At 41.4% G+C, this 21,937-nt stretch overlaps 1 protein-coding gene across 1 annotated transcript in view; it reads left to right on the top strand.

Moving 5' to 3' along the window:
• Positions 1 to 538: 538 nt before the first annotated feature.
• Positions 539 to 21,937, top strand: part of TGFBR3 (transforming growth factor beta receptor 3) — a 123,133-nt gene continuing 101,734 nt past the window's right edge. The window contains exons 1-2 of the mRNA XM_059821781.1: positions 539 to 574; positions 15,267 to 15,442. Coding sequence (XP_059677764.1) covers positions 15,382 to 15,442 — 61 coding nt within the window. The 5' untranslated portion in view covers positions 539 to 574; positions 15,267 to 15,381. The remainder of the gene's footprint in view (positions 575 to 15,266; positions 15,443 to 21,937) is intronic.

Here is a 21,937-nt window from a genome sequence, read left to right on the forward strand (position 1 = left end):
CTGCGCGCAGTTGCCGTTGTGCCCCCTCGCCCCGACTCACAGCTGTGGCTGGTTGAACCCCCCCGCCTGCCGGCACGGCGCGGGGTGCCGCCGGTCTGTGCTTGTTACCGGGCCGACAGTCCCGCTTCCCCGCGCGGGGCGGGCGGGGGCCCAGGTGCCGGCCAGGGGCGCGCGGGGCGCCGGCCGCGCGCTCGGCGGCGGGGGGCGGAGGCGGGCGCGGGCGGCCGTCACGGCGCTGTCCCCGCCCCCCGCCCAATGGCGGCGCGGCGCCGCCCGCCCGGCCCGCCCCGCCCCGCCCCGCCCCGCGCGCGGCGCTGCCGCGCCATGGGGTTACTCGCGGCCTGGGGGCCGGGCGGGCGGCTGCGCACCTCCTTCTCCTCCGCCTCCTCACCGCCTCCTCCCGCGCACCGCGGGCCGGGCAGTAGTGGCCGGCGCTGGGCGGCCTCGGCGAGGACTGCCCTGCTGTCTCGCCCGTCCCGTCCCAGCCGGCCGGCGCCGCGGCGGTGCCCATGGCGTAGCCGCGCTGCTGCGCGCCTGCCCCCGCGGGACGCGGCGTGGACAGACCTGTTGCCTGGTAGGTGCCGCGGCCGCGACCCCCGCCCCGTCGGCGGGCGGCCCGGGCCGGGCGGAGGCGCGGGCGCCCCGCAGGGATGCGCCAGCCGTTGGGGCGGGCGCGGGGCGTGCACCCCGCGACATGTCACCTTGCGTGGGGCTGAGCGGGCGCGGCAGCGGGCGGCGGCGGTGGTGCTGGGCGCGGCGGCAGCAGGGTCCCGAAGCGGGGCCGCCGGCCTCCGCGGAGCTGCCGAGCTCAGGGGTGCGGGACCTGCGAGCGGGTGGGAGGGGCAGTGTCCGCGCGTGGGCGCGTGTGCGGTGAGGGGCGCTGGGAGCGGCTCGCCGGTCTGGGCCGTGCAAACGTGCAGGCTCCGTGGGAGAATTGAGTGGGGAGCCGTGAGGCGCGCTGCGGGCGAGTAACAGCTACAGGTGTCTCAACGAAAATCGTCTGTGCCAGGCTGGTTGGTGCGTGCTGGGCGAGTTTCTCACTGGCACCCGCTGAAAGCCTTTACAGATGCTACCACCGCTGTGCGTATCGTGGTCGTCCTACCCTTCGTGGGGCCAGCTGGGAACTTAGTAACGTACTAGCAGAGTGTAAATTCACTGTATGCGAGAATAATACAAAGGCCAGTATCATGTCACTTCATTACAATTTCATTGAGGAGTTGTTGACCTGTGGGATTTACCGTTGCGTATTTTGCAGGGGATGTACTGGAGTCGATTCGCTGCAGCGTTCTGAGTACGTCTCTCCTAGCAATAACAATAATGTGCTGTTAATGGTAGATGTAAATTAAGTGACTTTTTCAACTTTCCCCTGTTTCAGATGCACTTGTAATTCCAAAGTTGCCGTTGCTGAAGTCAGACGGTATGGGAGATGGTACGGGAGGTGGTACTTCTTGTCTTTTTCAAAAGAAAAGACTTCAGGTATAGCTGCGTGTGTGGCTACGCCTTTTCGTCTTGCTGTGGGTGTAACCAGATATAAATCTACTTATCTCAGTTCTATTAAGCTGTAGCTGTTATAATTTAATTGCCATCATTTTTTATTTTCTTCTCAAATGCATGATCATCAGCACAGTTCAGTCTTAACAGAAACCTCTTGATAGGGTTTGTAACCTGTTAGAGAGAGACTTGGATGAACGAGTGCCATGATTTTGTTCTAAGAAAGACATTTTCCCAGTTGGGTCTGTCTACCAAACTAAGTATTTATTTGCTTTTTTTTTTATGAGGCCAAACAGGCTGATATTAGACCCCCTCTGGGGAGAAAACCCGAAGTGAGAGAGCCACCTGCCTTTTGACGGCTTGTGGGACCAATTAGGTTTGGCTTACAGTGACCTGGAGCACTGTGGCTATTGTAGTCTGACACGCGAAAGGCTTTGAAACTACATGTGTAAATACAACTTCTTCCAAAGACAAAATCTATTTGTTTTTCACTTCTTGCCAGGAATACTTGACTTCTCTTACAGTCCGCATTTTTTCCATGAATGCTAGGGACAGCGTGAGTTGGTAGGTGGGTTTTGATTAGCACTGTACAGGTGTCCTGTCAAAGTATTTCCAACAAGAGTGTTAGCAAAATGTTAATGGAAGATGCTTATTCATTTGAAGAGCTCCAGTGTAACCCATGGAAGCTTACAGGGCTTGAATGCTAGCTGAGGAGGAGCTGCTCTTCTGAGGACGCAGACCTGGGCCGACACCGACTGCTGCAGCCGGTGCTCGGCGTTCCTGGCTAGCTGGGGGAGGAAGGGAGGGACGGGTGTTGGAGGGGGGGCAGGTTGTTGGCTTCCTTCAGTGAAGAGTCTTTTACTCTGAGACTTGCTTCCCCCAATTGTTTGCTATAGTCCAACCTTGTTAAGTTTAAAGTGACACTTCAAATTTTTCTGTTCTACCGTGCTTTCTCTCTCGGGGGAGGTCTTGTTTGGTCGTTGATTCTGATGCACGTTGTCTGTGTCCAGAGCCTCATCTAGTCAGAGTATGTAAACGACGTCTGCCATGGATGTGATATCTTATAAAAAGTAAGTTTCAATTTTTGTTTCTCTGGCACGCAAAACATCTTTCAATATGCCAGCATCTTGATGCCTACCTCTCGGAACAGCGTTTTGAAGTTAATTGCTAAACCAGCAGGGGGAACACAGAACGTTCCGGCTGTGAAGTCTCTCTTCCTGCCGCAGTTGCAACTTGTTAGAACTTTGGGCCTATACTTTTGATAGTATTTCTCTAGAAGATGAATGTCAATTTGTTTGGAAAAACCCCCACAACCATACATTGGAATAAACACATTATGTTTGAATGCTTGTTCGTTAGTTTGTTAGCAGGCATGTCTCCCGCTCTTCTGAATGGAATTTTTGTCATATTAGCCAGAACTGAACTTGAAAAAACATCAGACGTTTTATTTAAGTGAAATTTCTCTTTGAAGATGTTTGAGATTAATTGATTAAACCCAAGAAATCATATTTTCAGTAATCCCATAAAGTTTTAGATGATGAGCTAGACAAAATATTTTCACAGTAAAACTACTACTGTATCACATTTATGATGCTATATAGAAATCTTGAGAGCTAAAGTTGAGTTGCAAAAAGTTGTATTCTCACAAGAAACTATTCCTAGTATTTAGGGTTTCCATAAGACAGAATATTTTTAGATATTCTCTTAGGTTTTAAGAAGTCATTACTAGCTTATTTTTGTAAAGGTCAAGTGACACTCCCAGCATGGATCGATAATGATTTTTCTTTTTGATTTGTATTGGCGTAATGATTTATTACGTCTTTTGTGCCAGGAATACTGAATATAAAGTCTGTTGCTGAAGAAGGTTATCCAGATTGCTTGCATTGATCCATATTGATTTCTAGTCTGTAAAGTCTGATGCAGCCAAATGGCAAATAGTTAAGGTATGGGTATACTAACAGATTGCTGAACGCTAAGTGAAGGTGAGAATTTGCAGCATGTCAGCTATTCCCCGGTAAGAGCCAGGGAATGGGCTCTTACCCTGCCCTAAATGTGAGAGATCTTGCTGCTTATACTTTGGGGTTAAGCTGTCTTTCACTTGTGGTGGGGTAAAAACATGCCTGGGAGTGTTTGCTGGGGAGTAGCCCATTTGCTACTTGTGAGTGATAACGATTGCATGTTCTGGCCTTAGAGAAAGTGAAGACAAAATATAGTTGAATTGAAATTAACAGTCCCAGGTGAGGTTTAAAGGAAGAGATCATAAGCTCCTTTGGTTCTGGAATGGCGCTGGCTGCGTACCGAGATATTAAATGAATATGAATTTGCTTCTCATTGTTTCAGTGACCAGGTATACGCATATTCCAGTGGCTACACATTCTTCTCTAAGAGCATTATCTGACGTTGCCAGATACTGAAGGTACAAAAAGATGCATGTCAAGTTCCATTGACGATCTCCCTCTTCCATCATTCTTGTGGAATCACAAAACTTTCTGCCCTATACGGTTCTCCGAGATGCTGAAGTATGTAGTTTGTAAAGTCAAAGTGAGATTTCTGTTTTAGTGCTATTTGAAAATAGCACTAAAGCTTTGCCTCATTTGTCTTAAAGTGTTTGTTTGATATCCCCAATAATACTCTGTTAACGTTTAAGACGTGAATTACCAAGTCTTGGGCAATTTATGTAGATCTCAGAAAATACTCTGTGGGATACAGATTGCAAATATCTTTGCAGTCACATTACTTTTGATCTAGTTCCACAAAATATTTGTGTATTATAAATAGGCATTACTTCTATAACAGTAGTATTTGCAGTGATTAGCAGTGGTATGCTTGTTTCTAGCCACTTCACGAACAGAAGCATAGTTTGCCATAAAAACGTACTTGGAAAGAAGTGCAGTTGGAATTGCTTTATCCATAACAGTGGATTCGCATTTTTACCTGCTGGCAGTCATCCAACAGAGCAGCATTTCTTGTGCTATTATGGCAACAATTAACTCAATGGTAGCCGAAATGAAACAGATGTATGCACCTCTGGAAATCACTGAAAGAGGGACTTTAAAACTGCTCCTTAGTATATATCCCACATTTTTTATTTCCAGTCTGGCAAAATAGACTTTGTAAAAGAACATCCTTTATGACCTTCAGTATCTAAATAGTCAGATTTGTCAAGTTCAGCAGAGAACATTTGATATATTGCATTTTAAGTGTTATATTGTTCAGTTGTACTGCTTACAAATAACTATGTCTGGCAAAATATGTTAGTTTATGATGTATTTATAATGAAATAAATTAATTTATTGAGGAAAATGTGAAAATTATAATTTCATATCCATTCTGTGAATAGTACTTTAAAATGAGCTATATCTGTTTATTGTTAACAAATTTAATTCCATTATATTTAGCACTTCTCTTTAATAGTCTGTCTAATTTAAATACGCTAGTTGGCCAAGTTCAGATTTTTTTTTCCTTTTCTTTTTTTTTTTTCCTGTTGCAACATGTAAGATTTTGGGATTCAGCTGGAAAGGGCCCCTCTTTTAAATAAGTTTAGTTGTGACCTTGCAAGAGACCTATTTAGATTGCAGGAGAATAGCTTATCTAGAGGTCATGGTTCTGAAACAGGTTAATTATAGAACTAACATGTATAGCTTGTTTTTCTGCACAGAAGGCAATGGGGGCTGTGATACATAAAGTAACGTTAATGATTCTGTTAATGATGCCTTTGTAAGCATAGGCATTTTCTGTTGGAAATCAGTGTAGGTTCATTGTGTGAGTCCAGGACAATAAAAAAATCCCAAAGTATCCAGGGAGCTTACTGCGTAGTATAGATTTGCTGAATACATGTATTTCTTTGTCAAGAAGCTGGAGGTGGATTGAAGACTGATATGTCCTCTTTTGTCTTAGATTTATAGAAGTAATTTATCGGACTATAGCCGCATTTGGCACAATGTGATTGAGAACTGTGGTAGTATTTTATCACCGATGCAATACTTTGTTTCTGACAATGATTTGAGTGAAGCAAAATTCTGCTTTGATTTACAAAACAGCTATTGCAGTATTTGAAAAGATGGGCCTTTTCTTATATTAAGGCTATTACATTAAAGGACCAAGTCACTCCTCCAGTATGTACAGCTCGTGTTATGGGATGGATTAGTTCCTCCCTCCAGGGTTTAAAATGACCAGTGTTTCTGAATACTTGTAGATCCGGTGATTTGGTTCACTCCAGTGATGAGGTGCAGTGATTTCCTTCTGGCATACAAGATGCACAAATTATTTATATGAATATAGGAATTTGTTGTGGCCTTCCATCTCCCTAAACTTGTGTTTAAAGCTTTTTACAGTCTTCATGTCTACATTTAATATAATGAAAAGCAGGAAATTCTATATGGTAAAAATTACATGGGAGTATATCTACATTCTGAGTGGAACGTGCCAGTGATGCATATCTAGATTGAAACAAATCCTCATTGCAGTGCTTATGAATGATAATTTTTTTGAAAAAAGTTTTGCCTCAACCTGAATGTGGTTCTCTGCCCAACAAATTAAATTGCACTGCTCATTTGGTGGACAACTAGGGAGAGGGTAGATTACTCCTACACAAAGGGAAGCTCCTTTTGACTCATTCTTTTAACTGTGTAGCATTTTAAGGTCTTCCCTATTTGTGTGGGAGAGGTTTCCTATCTGGCAGATATGCATCTGAAAATTTAGTGGCTAACAGCTAACTTTTGATAAACGTGTTTATCTGTTCAATTCGCTGACCACCCCCCCCCCCCCCCCGGCCCCCGAAGAGGGTTGCATCCTTATATAGTGAATTTATGCTTAATGCTGTAGTCTTGCTTTTCATTATTAACCCGTGTGGGTTTCTCACAATTAACCCTGAAAATTTCTGGTATTTGTAGGCCATGGTTTCAAAACCACTTTTCAAAATGTGTAGAGGTCATTTCAAGATTTTAAATCCAACAGAGGTGGATTTAGCTTTTTTCCTGGTAGGAAGGTTCTAGCTAGAGTATTTCTAGATATAGTTCTAAGGTTTTGCAGTTTAATCGTGAAAAAATAACAGCATCAGGCATTCATTGACAGAAGAATTTGCTGAAGTCTTTTACCCTGAGTGGAAGAAGCCTTGCTGAGTTGTTGGTAACTTTCCATCCTGCTGTGGCTCCTTCTCCACATGGAGATGCCTTCCCTAGGGTTATATCTGTCTTGATAGGTACATTAGAGCTGTTATCTGTTTAGTTTAGGTGTGCAATTAGAAACTGAGCCAAGTAAAACTTAAGATAAATGAAATCTGTGTGAGGTTGTTGGCTGCTACTGTGTTTGTGAAGAGTAAGATAGTCCAGTGCCAGGAAACATATTCTGTTTCCAATTAGAAACTGTAAAAAAAAAAAAAAAGAAGTAATTAGGCCGAAGAAATTTAACTATGAGGAGGAAAGGTTAGAGATCTGTTTCATGCAATTTACGATGTTCTTGTTCAGCCTGAAGATTCCTATGCACTAGAAATGTTTTCATTTCAGGGTAAACTTCTGAGAAGCAGCAAGTCCCATTTAAAAAACATGAGCCTGGGTCCTGTTAGTTGTGGTGAGATATTACTGGTTGAGTTCATTTGGAACCTGAGTCGTATTTAAATGTAAATTTGAGACTCATAGATTTCTTGGGCTGCCATGAAAACTTTAACCCAGTCTTTACATACGTAAATTTCTGGAAGTCTCTGCTTTTTTCTTCCTTCTGCTACCTGAACGTTCATCAGGAAGATGGCGTATAATTGTGCCACTGGTATTCCCTGATTAGAGCAGTGAGATTTTTTTCATCCATCTTCTAACTAGAAGACGGAAGCAGAACTGCCTGAAGTAGTGTTGTCTTTCTAGGTAGGTGTTATGGTGGGGCTGCTGTGGCCACACTGAGGTCCTGTTAGGGCTTTTTTGCTTGTGAAAGAATAGACTAACTGCGAGTTACACAGAAAATACATGGCTGAAGCTGGTACTAGATTGCAGATTGCTCGAGCCGTTATAGCGTAAGAACTGTACAGCACCCCAGCATCTTGTTTTCTCCACTCCCTTTAGAGATGCTCTGATATAGGACGTCCCGAGGGCTCTCTGCTGAAGTAGAGAAGTTCTGATTCGGTACTCAAATCCCATGTAGGGTGTTGGTCTTGATAAATTCTGTCTTCCGTGCCACGAGCTCTCCCTTCTGTAGAGATTCGGTAACCTCTAGGAATTTCTGCTGTTGTCAAAAAGGAATCTGTTCCAGTCTCCTTCTCGTGGAAGAGTCTTGTGTACTCCTTCCACTAAAAGACTCCCGAATGCACTTCCTTCCCTTCCACCTATTGAAACCCTCCTACATCCTGATCCTGTAAGAGGCTATTCTCTTGTTTACGCTTGGTAAGCAAAACCTTGCCCCTCGGCCTATAAAGATTCAGCTGCATACCTCCCTGTGTTTGGGGGAAGGGAAGTCCTGGGAACATACAGCAGAATGATTTTTATCCTGTTTCTGTAAACCGTCTATCACTTTTGTGCTATATTGTGCAATGATTATTCAACTGAAACTTCCACAGTGTCTGGTGTCATGACTTCATTTTTCTGATCTAAATTCACAGCAATTCAAGTCAGGTGATTTAAAAAAAAAAATGTTGGGAAGCTGAAGGGGAAGTTGGTTATGAAATGATACTGAGAATAGACACCCCCATCCAAACCAGAGCTTCGTGCCAGCTGTGGACAAAATACGTACCAGGTAACGAAACCAACCTCAGTAAACTGTTACTGAAAAGGTGGAATAGTTTCACATCTTTCATGGACTCATTTGTGTGTGTTTTGTGGCTTCCTGTAATTTGGCAGGCTACATTGTAATACATTAATAAGAAAATAAATAAACAAAATGTTAAAACAAAAGTCACATGGAATAGAGGGGCACAATTGCTAAATGGCATAAAACATCTTCCCTTGGCACTTGTCCAGTTCCCATAGCCTTTAACTGTGGCTTGTTGAAATGTCCCATTACAAGCACAGCAGCATGTGAACTGCAGGACATCAGAGTTACTTTTTCCCTGGGCTTTTGATATGTCAGGATTTTTAGTTTTATTACTATTCATATAGTCCCTGAAAACGAAGCCACTTTGTAGTTTTGAAAACAGAATCTGTCCCCTTGATAGTGTATGAATAAGTTACTGGTTTGAGTTCTGAATGGTGGAACTTCATGTATATGCCTTGGACATAGGCATTTAAAAAACTACACACAGATTTTTCAATTCCACATTAATATTTGCGAACCTTATTAGTCAGCTTTCTGACCTGTATGTGTGCAAATCACACAGAATTGACAGAGTTTAAATGTCATCTGATAAAAAAGAAATCTGCTAAAATGCATATTTAATAGGAGGAGGATTATAAATAAACTCTTTCAAAAACTGTTCTATTCCTAAGTTTATAGAACTGCTTGTGTAGTTAACCATTTGTGATAATTTTTTTTTAATTGAGCTTGGATTTACTTGATTACAAATGATTGCCTTTTTTACTTACACATGGAATGTGTGTTTTCATTGCATTCACATAGGGAACATGGACAAATGGGAGAAAAACCGGTTAAATAAGTTAAACGGTTGCCATGCGTAAAACAAACAAACAAAAAGTGAAAAAGCTTTGGCTGTGAAGGCCTTCTTGGATGGCCTAGAAACTTGGGTTCACGTTGCTATGGCAAAACAACACAAAGGGACAGATCCTGCTGGCTTCACTCAAGTATCCCCATTCACTTTGGTGGGACTCGTGATTTTTGGCTTGCTTTGGTAGGGAAGTGTTTGTTAGCAGTGCTGTAGAGAGCTGTGCAGCCTCTGGCACCATGCATGGAAAGAAGAGGGAATTACCAGAGTCCATGTCGATAAGGAGGAGAGGAAGTGGAAGTTATTCTTCAGGCAGTAAAGGAAAAGGTTAGACAACAAGGAGGATGGAGTTAAGGCAGGGGAAGAACTTGCATGGGAAAGGTAGGTGGTGATTAAAGAAACAGATGGTGACTATTGGGGAAGAGGCTTAAGGGAACAGAAATAAAAGGGGAAAATATAGCAATTCAGCAATAAGTGTGGCAAATTCCTATGCTATAGAAGCCTTTAATAGGAAACAGAAACACCCCCAAATCTGTGGCTGTGGCTACCTGCAGGCATATGTATTGCTAGGTTGGACTGTGCAGAGAAGCTTTGAAAAAGTAGGCAAAAATGAATTTACCAGGAGAAGAAAAGTGGGTAAAAATTGAAGCTAAGGAGACCACTGATCTCAAGAAGAGTAATATGTATTTTGCTAGAAGTACAGAAACAGGCTGAGTAGAAAGGTGCTCAAATATTCTGAAGACAAAGCTTATTCCTAGGGCTTATACTTGGTCATTTTTTCATTTTTAGCTCTTCAAGGACTTTAGAGCAGAGTCCTGTCCACTTTTTGGACAGCGGTAAGCAGGCGTGGGGATGGATACCTTTCTGCTGGTGGCAGAACAGCGCAGAATGTGATTTCTTAGTAAGAAGCTGTCCCATAGACCACAGAGCCTTATGTCCTGGTAGCTCCTGTCAGTGAGGGCTGGGAAATCCTCAGTGGGAAGCTTTTTTTTTTTTAAGAATAAGCAGCGTGCTTCTAACTTCTGAATTCTTTGGTCATGTTGTAGTATTAAAGGTGACTTTTTAGTTCAAATGATAGTTTTTAAAAATCCTCAAGAGACTGGAATTCTAAGGAAGACGAGTAGCAGATTTTTACAAAGAAAAAATATTCCCATTAATGGAAGGTAGAGCAGTAACAGTAGTGTACTGCAGTGATTTGTGTTTTGTGCTTACTGCTGCTGGCTCTAACAAAGTCAGATTCTTTTACATACCGTTGAGTTAAGGAGCATTGTTTGTCCTCTAGCTTGGAGTAGTGGTGAGATCTGTCCTTCTGCGGCTGGCCACGCTCACAGGCCAGTCAGCGCATCCCAGTGTCCTCCAAAAGCATCATATATTTCACTGGTTTCTAGCTAAGCTTTATGTGTTAAAATTCTCACGGACGTTAGAGGCTCCGAATTTAAACCAAATTAAAACCTCCTACTTCCTTTTCTGTTCTCATGTCCTTCAGAATGTGTTTCCCCTGCTCCACTCCCCCAGTCTTCTTTCAAACCTAATAAAATCTGGTAGAACTAAGATTCTTCCTAATGTTCCCAGGAGCACTCATTCCTGATTGCATCTGCAAAATTATACGTCTCAAAGAAACAGGCTCTTTTATGCTTTTTAGGCTCTCGCTTTTATCAGGACTAGCGGCCTTTATGACAGCAAACTTCACTGAAAATGGCCCCTGCAGACTGTGCCTCTTAGTCAGAGTCTTCAGTGGCTCTGGCTGCAGGTGCCCTCTTTGGCCAGCCTTTTCTACAGCTTGTAGTAGTATGAAGCATTGGCATGAAAACAGTATGTTCAGAAAACCTGAAGCTCTCATGTAATCTTCTCTTCTTCCTCGTTGGGATTTTTTGGTTATACTTTTAATATGCCTTTTCGTGACCTCAGTTACAAAAATAGCTACCCAGATATACCCCAAAGGAAAAGATGATTCTCTTGGAAATTTCTTTTGAATCTCAAATTGACTAGCAGTTGTGTTTACTTCTTGGATAAATAGTTTAGGTTCCCGATTCCTTTGCACAGCTTTCTTCTCTTATTTCAAAGGAAATGTCCCCCTATTCTGTGGACTGCCTCAACTTTTCCTAGTTTGCAGGTTTCATGTATTCTTCTAGTGACAGCAGGTTTCACACTGATGCAAAATCTGGCATGTTTTGCACCACAGCTGAATTTTTCTCACCTACTTTCTTATTCTTTTCTCTTTGGTACTGTCAGATGGTCAGATAATAGCAGCTTCATAGCTGACTTCTTTCACAGGTTTTCCAAAATACCGACCAATTGCGTGCTTAGTAGGTTTATTCTTAAATGAATTATTAGTAGCATTTTTGTCTGTGCTTTTTGACTTGAATTGCTGCTGTGTAGCTGGCAGTTTGGATATCAGCTATCCTGAATTCATGAAACTTGCTGTCAGTTTGTCACCTTTTCACATTGTCTTGTAAGGTTTGAAATTTGCCCTCCTTTTTAAGTTTGTGAATGCATATCTTCAAGCAAGTGAACCCTTTCTTTAAAAGCTCTTCCTAATTTTCATTTAAGTCTCCATTACTCACCCTTCACGAGCTGGCAGAATTGGAGTAGAAGCCTAGGGCTTTTCAGTCATATACTGCTTGCCCCGAGTTACACCTTGTAAATGTACTGGTAGTGGGTTGCGGTAGGATTCAAATCACTCTTTCGTTTTCATGTGCAGATGGAAGTGTGTATGTATTCTCTCTCCCTTTTAAATCATCTTTCCCAAATCAAAGTAGAATCGAAATTTGGTCTTTTAACGTACTTCAGTGGTCAGCACAGAATGGCATGCTCAGCTGCTCTCAGCAGCATCGCTTTATCTTCAGTTCTTTCCCTGTGGTCCCTATTTCTGCACAACTGTGTGCCTTATAAAAATGTCACTGAAGAATGAGAGGTTTGTGCTGATGAAAGAGCAATCTAATTAATGTCTTGTGTTTTCCTATTTAGTATATTACTGAGCGTATGCGTGTAGTTGCCCTTTTTCTGGTTTCTCTTTTGTTGGTTGTTGATGAAATGGTTATACATCAGTAAGTCAAGTTTCAGAATGCTTATGCATTGCCTGTTGGCACAGATGATATCTTGCAGGACTTTATGATGGTCTTTTATAGCTAACACTGGCTAGAAACCTCATGATTTGCTGTATTTGATCATTTTTCTTTATGGCAGCATTTAAAAATTGAGTTAGCAACCGAATACTCTCACTGAGTAGATTTAGGTTTCTTTTCATCTAGAGAAATAGCAACAAATGATTCCAGCTTACCTTTGACTTCCCAAATGATGTTCAATATCTGTCATAAGTTCCTTATGGCTTGCCATTTTGGCATTAAACCTGTTTGATTTGGATTTTCATGTTAAAAAACTTCTGTGTTAAAGGGTTGTCCAACACTCTTGTCAACAGTTTATTATTTCTGTTTAATAAAGGTTGGCCTTAATTTACCACAGAGTTCATGGATTTGAGGATTTAGCTGTATAACCTTACACTCTAGGGGAAGATGAGAGGTATCTAGGAACTCGCTGAATGCTTCCAGTAGGTTCAGGATGAATAATTTTTACAAGCCCAAGGAAGCCATCCTTTTCTGAGGTTTTCTTGTTTTGAGCTGTCTCCAGCATTGGGGGTGTGTGTGTGTCTTCATCCTTCTCAAGAACTTTTTATTCTTGAAGATGAACCCATCTTCTATAAAACGTAGAAGAAATCTTTAGGTAAATCATGCTTGTTTGGGGTTTTAGGGCGGACTGTTGCTGTTTTATGAGGCTGTGTTGTTTGTCTTGCTGTTAATGATAGAAATTCATTGTGGTGTCTTGTTACCTCAGTGGTGTTGTGTGGTAGTGTTGTAGTAACACCTGATGGTTTTTTTAAATGTATTGATCCTAGCAAACAGTGGAAGGAATAGCTTGTGCCAGAGAACCTGTAAGTGATGAAACATTCAACCTCAGTAACAGTCATATGTTTTAAGATGGAATAAGCAAAATTATACAGAACTGATGTTGGTCCATGAATGGTATAGAAGTAGGTATTCGTTTATTTCTTGAAACATTTTTGTCTGTCTTAAATTAATTAATATCTATTCCTAAGTTCAGGGCCAGTTTTAAAATGATAGTTCATAGAAGAGAACAAAAACGCAGTTTGGGGTTTTTTTTGCGGCTAAGGGTGTTTTAAACATCCCAGGTTCTTAATTTTTGAGGCCAAGGTTTTGGGTTAGTGTGACTTAAGCATTTTCACAGATAGTGACAGTCTCATATAATTTAATTCTGATGGAAAAGAATCTCCAGTTTGGGATATCTAATCATACGTTAATCATACATAACTTTGTGAAGAGCAGATAACAAGATACCCACATCTTGTTTACACTGTGCAAAGTGATGTGTACCTCTTCCGAGTCAAGAGTAAACTCCTTTTCCCCAGATTGAATGCCAGTAGGTAGAAGATAAAGATTACTAGGTAGCATTACTAGAGTTTCCATTTCTCTAGGGGTTTGCTTCATTCACTGCTGTTATCTTGATAACGTTTGTAAGCCACTGTAAGGGAGGCGATGAGGAGGTACACAGGGGAAAGAATCAGTTATGGAATTTCAACATAAAATATCGTGTGCCAAAAGCAAAGAGGAAACAAAAGCAAATGTGCTTCTTATGTGGGATGCTGAGCTTGAAAATAAACTGCATGAAACCCCATGTTGTGATAGATATCCAGCTCATTCCTTACCCCATACATTTCTGTTGGTGTCTGGGTGCTCCCAGCAGCCTGCAGAGCCACTCCTGGGCTCTCATCCCATGCAGATCTCATCCCACAGGATCTGAGGCACCACCGAGACCGGTCAGAGGAGCAGGGAGCTGGGTGCTGAGTGAAGGACCTGTTGGAGACCTTGGCCTTGGGCACTGACAGTCCTTTCTGGGCAGGTAGCTGCAGCTCCCTCCGCACAGGGCGGCACTGTCTCTGCTGGATAACCCATGGAGAAATTCCACAAAGGAGTTTCTGGTGTTTTCCTCGTAGCTGTAGGAGTGGTATCAGCAGGTATCTTGCAGTGCTGGTCTAGGTGCAGGTTTTCCTTGTGCAGACTTTTGGTCGTGCACAGCACGGCACACGCTGTGTAACAGAGCCTAGCCCTGTTTGTCTGACTTTGTATTTCATTCCATTTTAATGTCAGCAAGAACCTTTTAAATGGTATTGATGTTGTCACGGTTTAGATTTTGGTCCTGACTCAGCGTGTTGCTATCACGTAGCCCCGTGATGGTTGGTTGTAATAGCTTGCATTGCTTTGTGGTGAGTGTGTGGTTGTTAAGGCACCGTCTGTCATCTTCTGCTCCTGAAGGCTGGTAGTGAAGTAAAGAAGATAAGATTTTTATTTTATTGAATATGATACCAGTTTTCTGGTTCCTTACCTACTTGGTGCGTAGTCTCATTCTAGACATGTAGATGACTGAGAACAGATAAAAAAAAAAGTGGAAGAGGATATCGTGCATATAGTAAGTGTTTCGCCTCAAAAATCTGCAGCATGCATTCTGGGGTCAGAATTCTTGATGTTTTTAATGCCTGCAGGCGTCCGTTGTATCGTCATTTATTTGTACAGCACATTTAAGTTGTTTTACTGACCTGGTATATCATGTCTTGAAATGCCTTAAAATAAAGATTCTGAACAGCCTGATATTTATATTTAGCATCAAGTGGCCTTGAAAAGTTTTCAGAATTTGTGATACTGAGAAATGATGAGTTAAATTTCTCGTGTTACCCGTAAACCAGCTAGAGCACATGTGAAACATTTCTCCATGGTATAATAAAGGTAGCAGCAGATAAATAAACAAACAAATGTTTATATGTCCCAGAGAAAGTCTGAATGCTTAAAATAAACATGTCTGAGGCTATGAGTACCATTGGCAGGCTTCAGCAGGACTTCAGTATTAGTTGACAGAAAGGACTCTGGAATTTCACTTCCAAGTAGATCACAACTTGCACAATGGATAATTTGAAAGAGCAACAGCTGCAAAGAAGCGCTGAAATACAGGGAGGAAAGAGTATTAAGCTATCACTACCCTAGGGTATCTGGCAATATAAAATGCACTCCTCTAGTAGTCCTTCAAGAAAGAATTGTTTCTCTTGTTACCAGAGAGACAATTTTAAATATTTAGTAACATTTATGTAAGTTATATTTGTATTAACATTTATTTTTACTTCTTTCTGTAGGCAATTAAAAGTCTGGAAGATTTGATTTCAAAACATACCACAAATTTCAAAAGAAGTAAATCTACATGAAGAGCTACAAAGGGACTTGATTTGAGAAGATACAGCGTTTGCAAAAATGTCTTCGAGTTGTGTGACTTCAGTGTTTGCTTTGATGATTTTGTGCTTTGCAGCTGCAGGTAGGTGGCATTATGTAAATCATGCATTCAGTGTAACTTACTGTATATATTCAGAACTACTGATCAAAAATACTTTTTCATCCTGGAAAAATGTAGGTCAGCTAAAGTTTATGTCTAGGATTTATATAAAAGTATTGTGATTACGAATGCTGGTAAAGTGATGTGAGAGACAATGCTCTTCCTGTAAGAGAGTCTTCTTGCACCTGTGTTCCCTCTTAAAATCATTAAAGAACTGCAGCAGTAATGTGAATTATTTTGGTAATTTTTTTATTTTTAAAAAGGGAATTGCGCGGTGCACATATATTATAAAGGGGAAGGCTGCCACAGAAGCTTTTGGGAGTAGAAGCAGGGTGGCTCTGCCAGTGTGATGCTGATGCTGAGCTATTAGCTGTGTGGAGAGGCTGGATTTATTACCCCGAGTGCAGGGTTGTGCTGGTGAAGCCGTGTTTCTTCAGAACCTGAGCTAGGGTCTCTCTACAGAGCTGGGCTGAATGGCCGTACCGGCTCAGCTCAGTCCTGCCTTCAAGGTGTATAATCTGGAATTAAGTTCCCATTACTTAGTTTATAAAAAGAAATTTATGACAAAATCCCCTAAAAATAAGTATGAAAGCTATGTAATAAGTCACAGAGTCCATCCTCCCCCCCCACTGTTGGGATAAACCTCACTTTGGTCATTCCTGACAGTTGTCTAATCTGTTTCAAAGTTAACTGTCAATGGTGTGATGGCAAAGACCTTTTAATAACAGCTGTCAGTGTAACTAGGGGTCTCATAGGTCAGGAAGATGCATTGCCCATTATGGGGATTGTTCCTAGCCCACATTTTATCCTAGATAGGGATTTTTAAAACCGTGTGTTGCAATAACTTGTGATGGAGAAAGGAAAGATCTGTAGAGTTCAAGCACCTAGCTTATATTGTAGTTTCTTCAAGTGCTGAAGTGATTCTTCTCAGTATGTTTGTTTGTCCAAGTTCTTCCTGTGGTTCTAAGGGGAAGCCTCTTATGTGTCCAGCTTGCATACAGCATGGGTCGTTGAGGAAGAGGCCAAGTGGATATACAGTCAGTCAAAATGAGGTAGTGGGAAAAGTGGACACTGGACAGATGGCTTGCTTAAATCTGAGATGTCCTCACTGTGGAAAAGATGACCAGCTTTGGAAGAGACAGGGCTGAGCAATTAAATGTGTTACAATTTGGCTTCTTTTCATCATCAGCATGGAAAATTATGTTGTTTCAAGCCCTCAAGCCTTGTGGGACTTTCTCTGGGGTTGACCTCCTGAAGGCATCCATCCAACATTATTAACTTCGATTATTTAATAGTACATGATGCTAACATTTTGCAATAGCTTCATTACAGATGAACTTTCAGCAATACAGGGCGTGTCTGAGTGTGTCTGCAGCTTGAGCTGAGAATATGAATGCTGGTCTTGGCTGAGAAGAGCGATTACTTGGAGCGAATGTGAATCATTATAAATGAGTAAAAATCTGCTTTAACGGAAGCGCCAGCGTGGAAAATCAAAACTCTTTTGATTGATCACAACCACAATTCCATTTTGCTGCTGAGGAGATTGCTTGCCTAAGAAGTCAGCTTACCTCTTAATGCCAGCTTTAATTAAAACCCACTAATTTAAAAGTGTTATTAAACATAGTACTACTGTCAGAAAGTTATTCAGTGTTCAGTAACCTTAGCATGTCTGTCTTGAAGTTCACTGTTGTCTTTTTGGTTTTACTCCCCAATTCTGTGTTTTCCTCTGGCAGCTATTCTTGCAACAAACTCTTAAAAAGCGCTATGGCCTTGGATTTGGTCAGATGCTTATTCATAAGTAGAGTCATAGAATGATTTTGGCTGGAAGGGACCTCTGGAAGTCTAGTCCAGCCCCTTGCTCAGAGCAGGGCTAGCTTCAAAGTTAGTTCTTTCTTGGAGACTGATTCTTCTCACTATCTGTATGGGAAGAAGATAGCTGAAGGGAGTAGAAAGGGTCACAGTTCGTCAGGGGGAGGTGAGGAAGCACTATCATTGTGGTTTCTAGCTGTGCCTGTCCTGTGGGTTTTGGTTTTCTTCCATGCTTTTTGTTTTTGCAATAAATTCTTAATGAGAACAACTAGTTAATGTCCTTTACAGAGTATCATGAGTACAGTTAAGAGCAATAAAGAACTGATGGACTCTGAAGTTGAGAGAGAGAGAGAGAGAGAGAGATCGGGCAGGTATAATTACAACTGAGGAAGGACAGCCCTCTGAAGGTTATTTAGATAGAGCTTTTGCAACATTTTTCTGGTAGTAGTCACTGAGTCCTGTTAACCCAAACAATTATACTTCAAATGCAGGGAGTTTGTGGCTATAGGTGAAATATGTGTGGGAGCAAGCAACGTGTTCTAGTCGTGTGCGGAAAAAGCTGTGGCAGATGCCCATGAGCTATTGTCAGCATGATGGCCAGGGTACCGCAGGCTTGGCTCTTAATTGCTGGTGTAGGGAACCCATGCCTTTTCAGGCTTGAACCATTAATATACTAGTATAAATAAAACGGACAAGTATAAATAAAACTAAGTAGTACAAATAAAATCTCCGTGTGCCTGTGGTGAAGCCTGGGGGAGGCAGGGGGCAGCATGCCACCTCCCTAGGGTGTTGATTTTTATACATTGGTCTTTTTCCAGCTTACTCTTTGTTTCTGACCAAGTGAGGCTGCTGCAGGAGAGCACACCTTTCTTCTGTTTGCCAGTCCTACACTGACACTGCTATTACTGGTCTAGGTTTTGTTGCTGACTTTCCAGTATCTTCAGCATTGTTATCTTTTCAGGTATAGGTGATCTTCTAGGAAGAATCTGTGTTTTGTGTGGTTTTTTTTCTTTCCATTCTTTCTAAGGTACTAATGTGTTAAATATATCTCAAAAAAACCCCTGAGTTAGATGACATGATGCACAGCGATGCATATTCAAACCTGAGCCACAAAACTGCATGTTTTTCATGTTAATAGCTTAAAGAACACACTTCACCAACTTTGCATTGAAAATGGTCTATATTAATATTCAAAGAATATTTGTCTCTTTTTCTACCTCCTCTTACTGCCTGGATATATGTAGCTAAATGCTTATCTGAATCTGATTTACTTTTAGCTTGTACATAGATTTCTTGTAAGCTCATATTTATGCAGCTTCAACTGTACAGAAAAAAACTGCAGAGAAAACCTTGATTACTGTGAGATTTTTCTTCCCCATGGAAAGTCCAAGGCAGGATGGAGAGGAGAATTGCTGGCAAAGTACCTGGCTGTCTGAAGGAATTATGTTTTTGAAGTGGGCTTAAACTAAGGTCTGGCAACCTGCGGTAGGAACTCCATGCAAACACTCAGAACTGCACATGCTACAGCCTTGGTTAACCTCATAAGCAAGTCTGGCTTTGTAGTCTTGGGAGCAAAAATATTCTGTCCTAATGTGGCTTAAATCAAAAGCTGAAACATATTTATTTTACTTGCTGGCAAATTTGTGCAGTTGGGTGCGTGATGTATGTCTTGATAAGATGTCTTGGAGGAAAGCTGAAATGCATGCCTGTCCCAAACCCTGAGGACCAAACCTTTAACAAGATAGGTTCTTCCATGAAGGAATGGGAAAATTTTTTTTCACTTGAGACTTCTTTTTTTCCTTTTTCTTTCCTGCCTTACTGCTCAGCTGGAAAGAAGATAGAAGGGTGATACAGCTTGTGGATCCGCACTGGCCAAGGGTCTCATTCCAGCCTTCTGGGGTAGATCCTCGGGTGGTGCAAATCCTTCCCGCTGCCAACAAAGCAACGCAGCCGTGGCATCTGACACCAACCAGAATTTGCCCATGCATCTATGTTCTCTTTCTCTCAACCCCCCTGACATTTGGCGTTGCCTTTGCTTGCCTCCTAGACACCTCTCTCCTTGTGACAGAGTTTCATGGTTGTGGTCGGGCTGATGGAGAGACTGTAAGAATTGCATATATTGAAGAATTTACCAATTTTCTATAATACTGAGCTCACTGGTTTATCTGCTCACATTAAGTCTGTCTCTATGGTTTTCTTTCAACAGCTCTTTATTCCCTGGTTCTCTACTGTATTGTTATCCTAGCTTTTTTTCCCTTCTTTCTACATACTTGTTCTTATAAGTAATCTTATGTTGTTCAGAGCATGTGTGCTTCATTTTCAATAAGGCTGTTTGCTTGTAAGCTCATGTATCTTTTGGATCTGTGCCCCCCAGATATGGTGGTGATGGGTGCCATGTTAATAAGTGTAACAACAGGAAGAAACAGGCCTTGTCATGACATTTAGGTTTTTTTTTTTAAAAGAGGAACTTCCCCTGACCTTGAACACTGTGTTTCCAAAAGCAATATGGGATCCTTCAAAGTATAATAGACAGTCCTTCCACTGGAAGGTGAAGGATGTGATCTTAAAAAAAAAAAAAAAAAAAATTCTGGGAGTCACTCACACAAATTTCCTTCCGTTTTAAACAGTGTTTGGGTATTTCCCAGATGCAATTAAATTATAAGTTTTATTTTTCCTCAAAATATTTGTTGCCAGAGGTGTGGGGGTTTTTGTTTGTTTAAATTGTGGTTAGAGGACAAGAACCAAGGGACAGAGGTTGGCTCTTGAATTATTAGGACTGAAGTAAAGGCCAGACTGGTTGTAACTTTTGAATGGATAAAGATTTCACTCTCTACCTCCCTTTTCCTTCAGTTCTTTCTCATAACCAGCCAACCTCTGTCTCCCCTGAAAAACCACCCAGTACCTCCTGTCCCTTTATGGTCTGGATAGCGAGCCTTTCAGAGGATGAGATTAACCAGTACTCGGAGGGTTTAAAGACTTGCAAGCTCAGAGAAGAGTTAGAGGAGCAAAGGGCTGGTTTGTGTGCTGTGCCTCGCGTGCCTTGTATCTGTGCCACTGCCACGCTTTGGGTCCGAAAGGCTGGAAGCCCTCCTGTAGTGGCTGTAAGGGAATGGCCGTGCTCTTTTAATGAGAGCCTATCATGCTCTCAGTTCTAAGGAATACTAATTAGGAACCACTGACTTGCTTTTAAAGGTGGAAATTGTTCTTTTTTTTTTTTAAATCCTTTTAGTAGCCTGATGGAGACTTGAAATATCTTCATGTCAGATGTTCATCTGATAGGGAACTAAATGATGAATTCCTAACTTCATGGCAGTGAGCTTAGTGAGATAACTTTGAGAAGCTGAACAATATGTAAAAAATTGGTAGTTAATTTCACACAAAAAGAAGTAATACGTTTCAAGCAGCAAATGATGTTTTTAAGTGAGCAATTTTAATACCAAGATTGATTAAAACTGAGAAGCTAGACTAAATCTGTAGGTCCTCTGAAGTAATGTTTCTTCAGTACTGCCGTTTGGTGATCTGTTCCTGTGTAAAGTAAGTTTTTAATCTGGTCTTCTGTCTGTCTCTCAACCAACTCAATTGAGTCAGCTCTTGTGTCATTTCGGTGTGGTTTATGCATAAATAGTATTTTTATCTTCAAAACCACACAAAAAATTTTGAAGAACTTCTTGAGTGTCAGGATACAGAGAAAGGTTATGTATTTTAGGAGAGGTAATTGTATCACAGACTTGGAATGGCTTGAACTCAGCAGACTGCATTTTGCCTGTATCAGCAAGGCTCTGAAGCTATAAACAGTTGAATTTCAGCAGAGTTCTGCACCCACGTGGAGCAGTAGGATGTGGGGTTGTGGGTCCTGATTCAGCAAAACAACTGAGCATATATCTAAGTGCTTTGCTGAACCAGAGCATTTATCAGTAAACGTGAAAGTCTGATTCTTTGATTAAAACTGACTCTGGATGATGCCAAAGGAATTCTAAGAAATATCAAGCCCATAATGCAGTACTTGTATAGATGCAGGCAAATGGCAGCATTACTGAGTGTCTCTGGAGGAAAGTACTCAACTGATGAAAAATAGTTTTGCAAAAAAATTTATGGCATAGAATGGTGAATGGCATTAATCCTTGTCTTTCTAAGGAAATTTATTGAAGTTTCTTTTAAAGAGAAACTAGTCTTTAACAAGGTCCAAGCATCACATAATTATTTTATAAATATTATGCTAAAAATAATTCTTTTGTTTTCTGAAGGGAATTGGGATTTAGGATTTTGCTTGTAGATCTTTTAATATCCTTTCTCTGCTGTAGGCCCTTGTTAACTCTTTCTTAGCTTCTTCACTTGTCATTTGTCTTTAAAATTAACACAAACCCTTGATCTCTTTGTTAATTAAAGAAGTGAAAAGGGCATATTTAGTTAACTAAAGATGGTATTTTTGTCTTGTCTAACATCAAGGAGAGGAACCCAAGGGTCTGCAGAGTGAAGTGGTAGGTACTCTGGGACATACCTAAAAAAATACTGTCTTCTAACTAGTATGTATTTGCCATTTAATTTTTTTCCTGTTTTAAAATTATTCTCCCATCAAAAGTATCTCAGCTATTGATATGTTGAACCTGCTTACTTTGACTCTACGGAATTGTAACATTGTCATGCTTGCTTGGTTTTTTTGGTGCAAAA

The sequence above is a fragment of the Gavia stellata genome, chromosome 10 (assembly GCF_030936135.1).
Source record: "Gavia stellata isolate bGavSte3 chromosome 10, bGavSte3.hap2, whole genome shotgun sequence".
Lineage (NCBI taxonomy): Eukaryota > Metazoa > Chordata > Aves > Gaviiformes > Gaviidae > Gavia > Gavia stellata.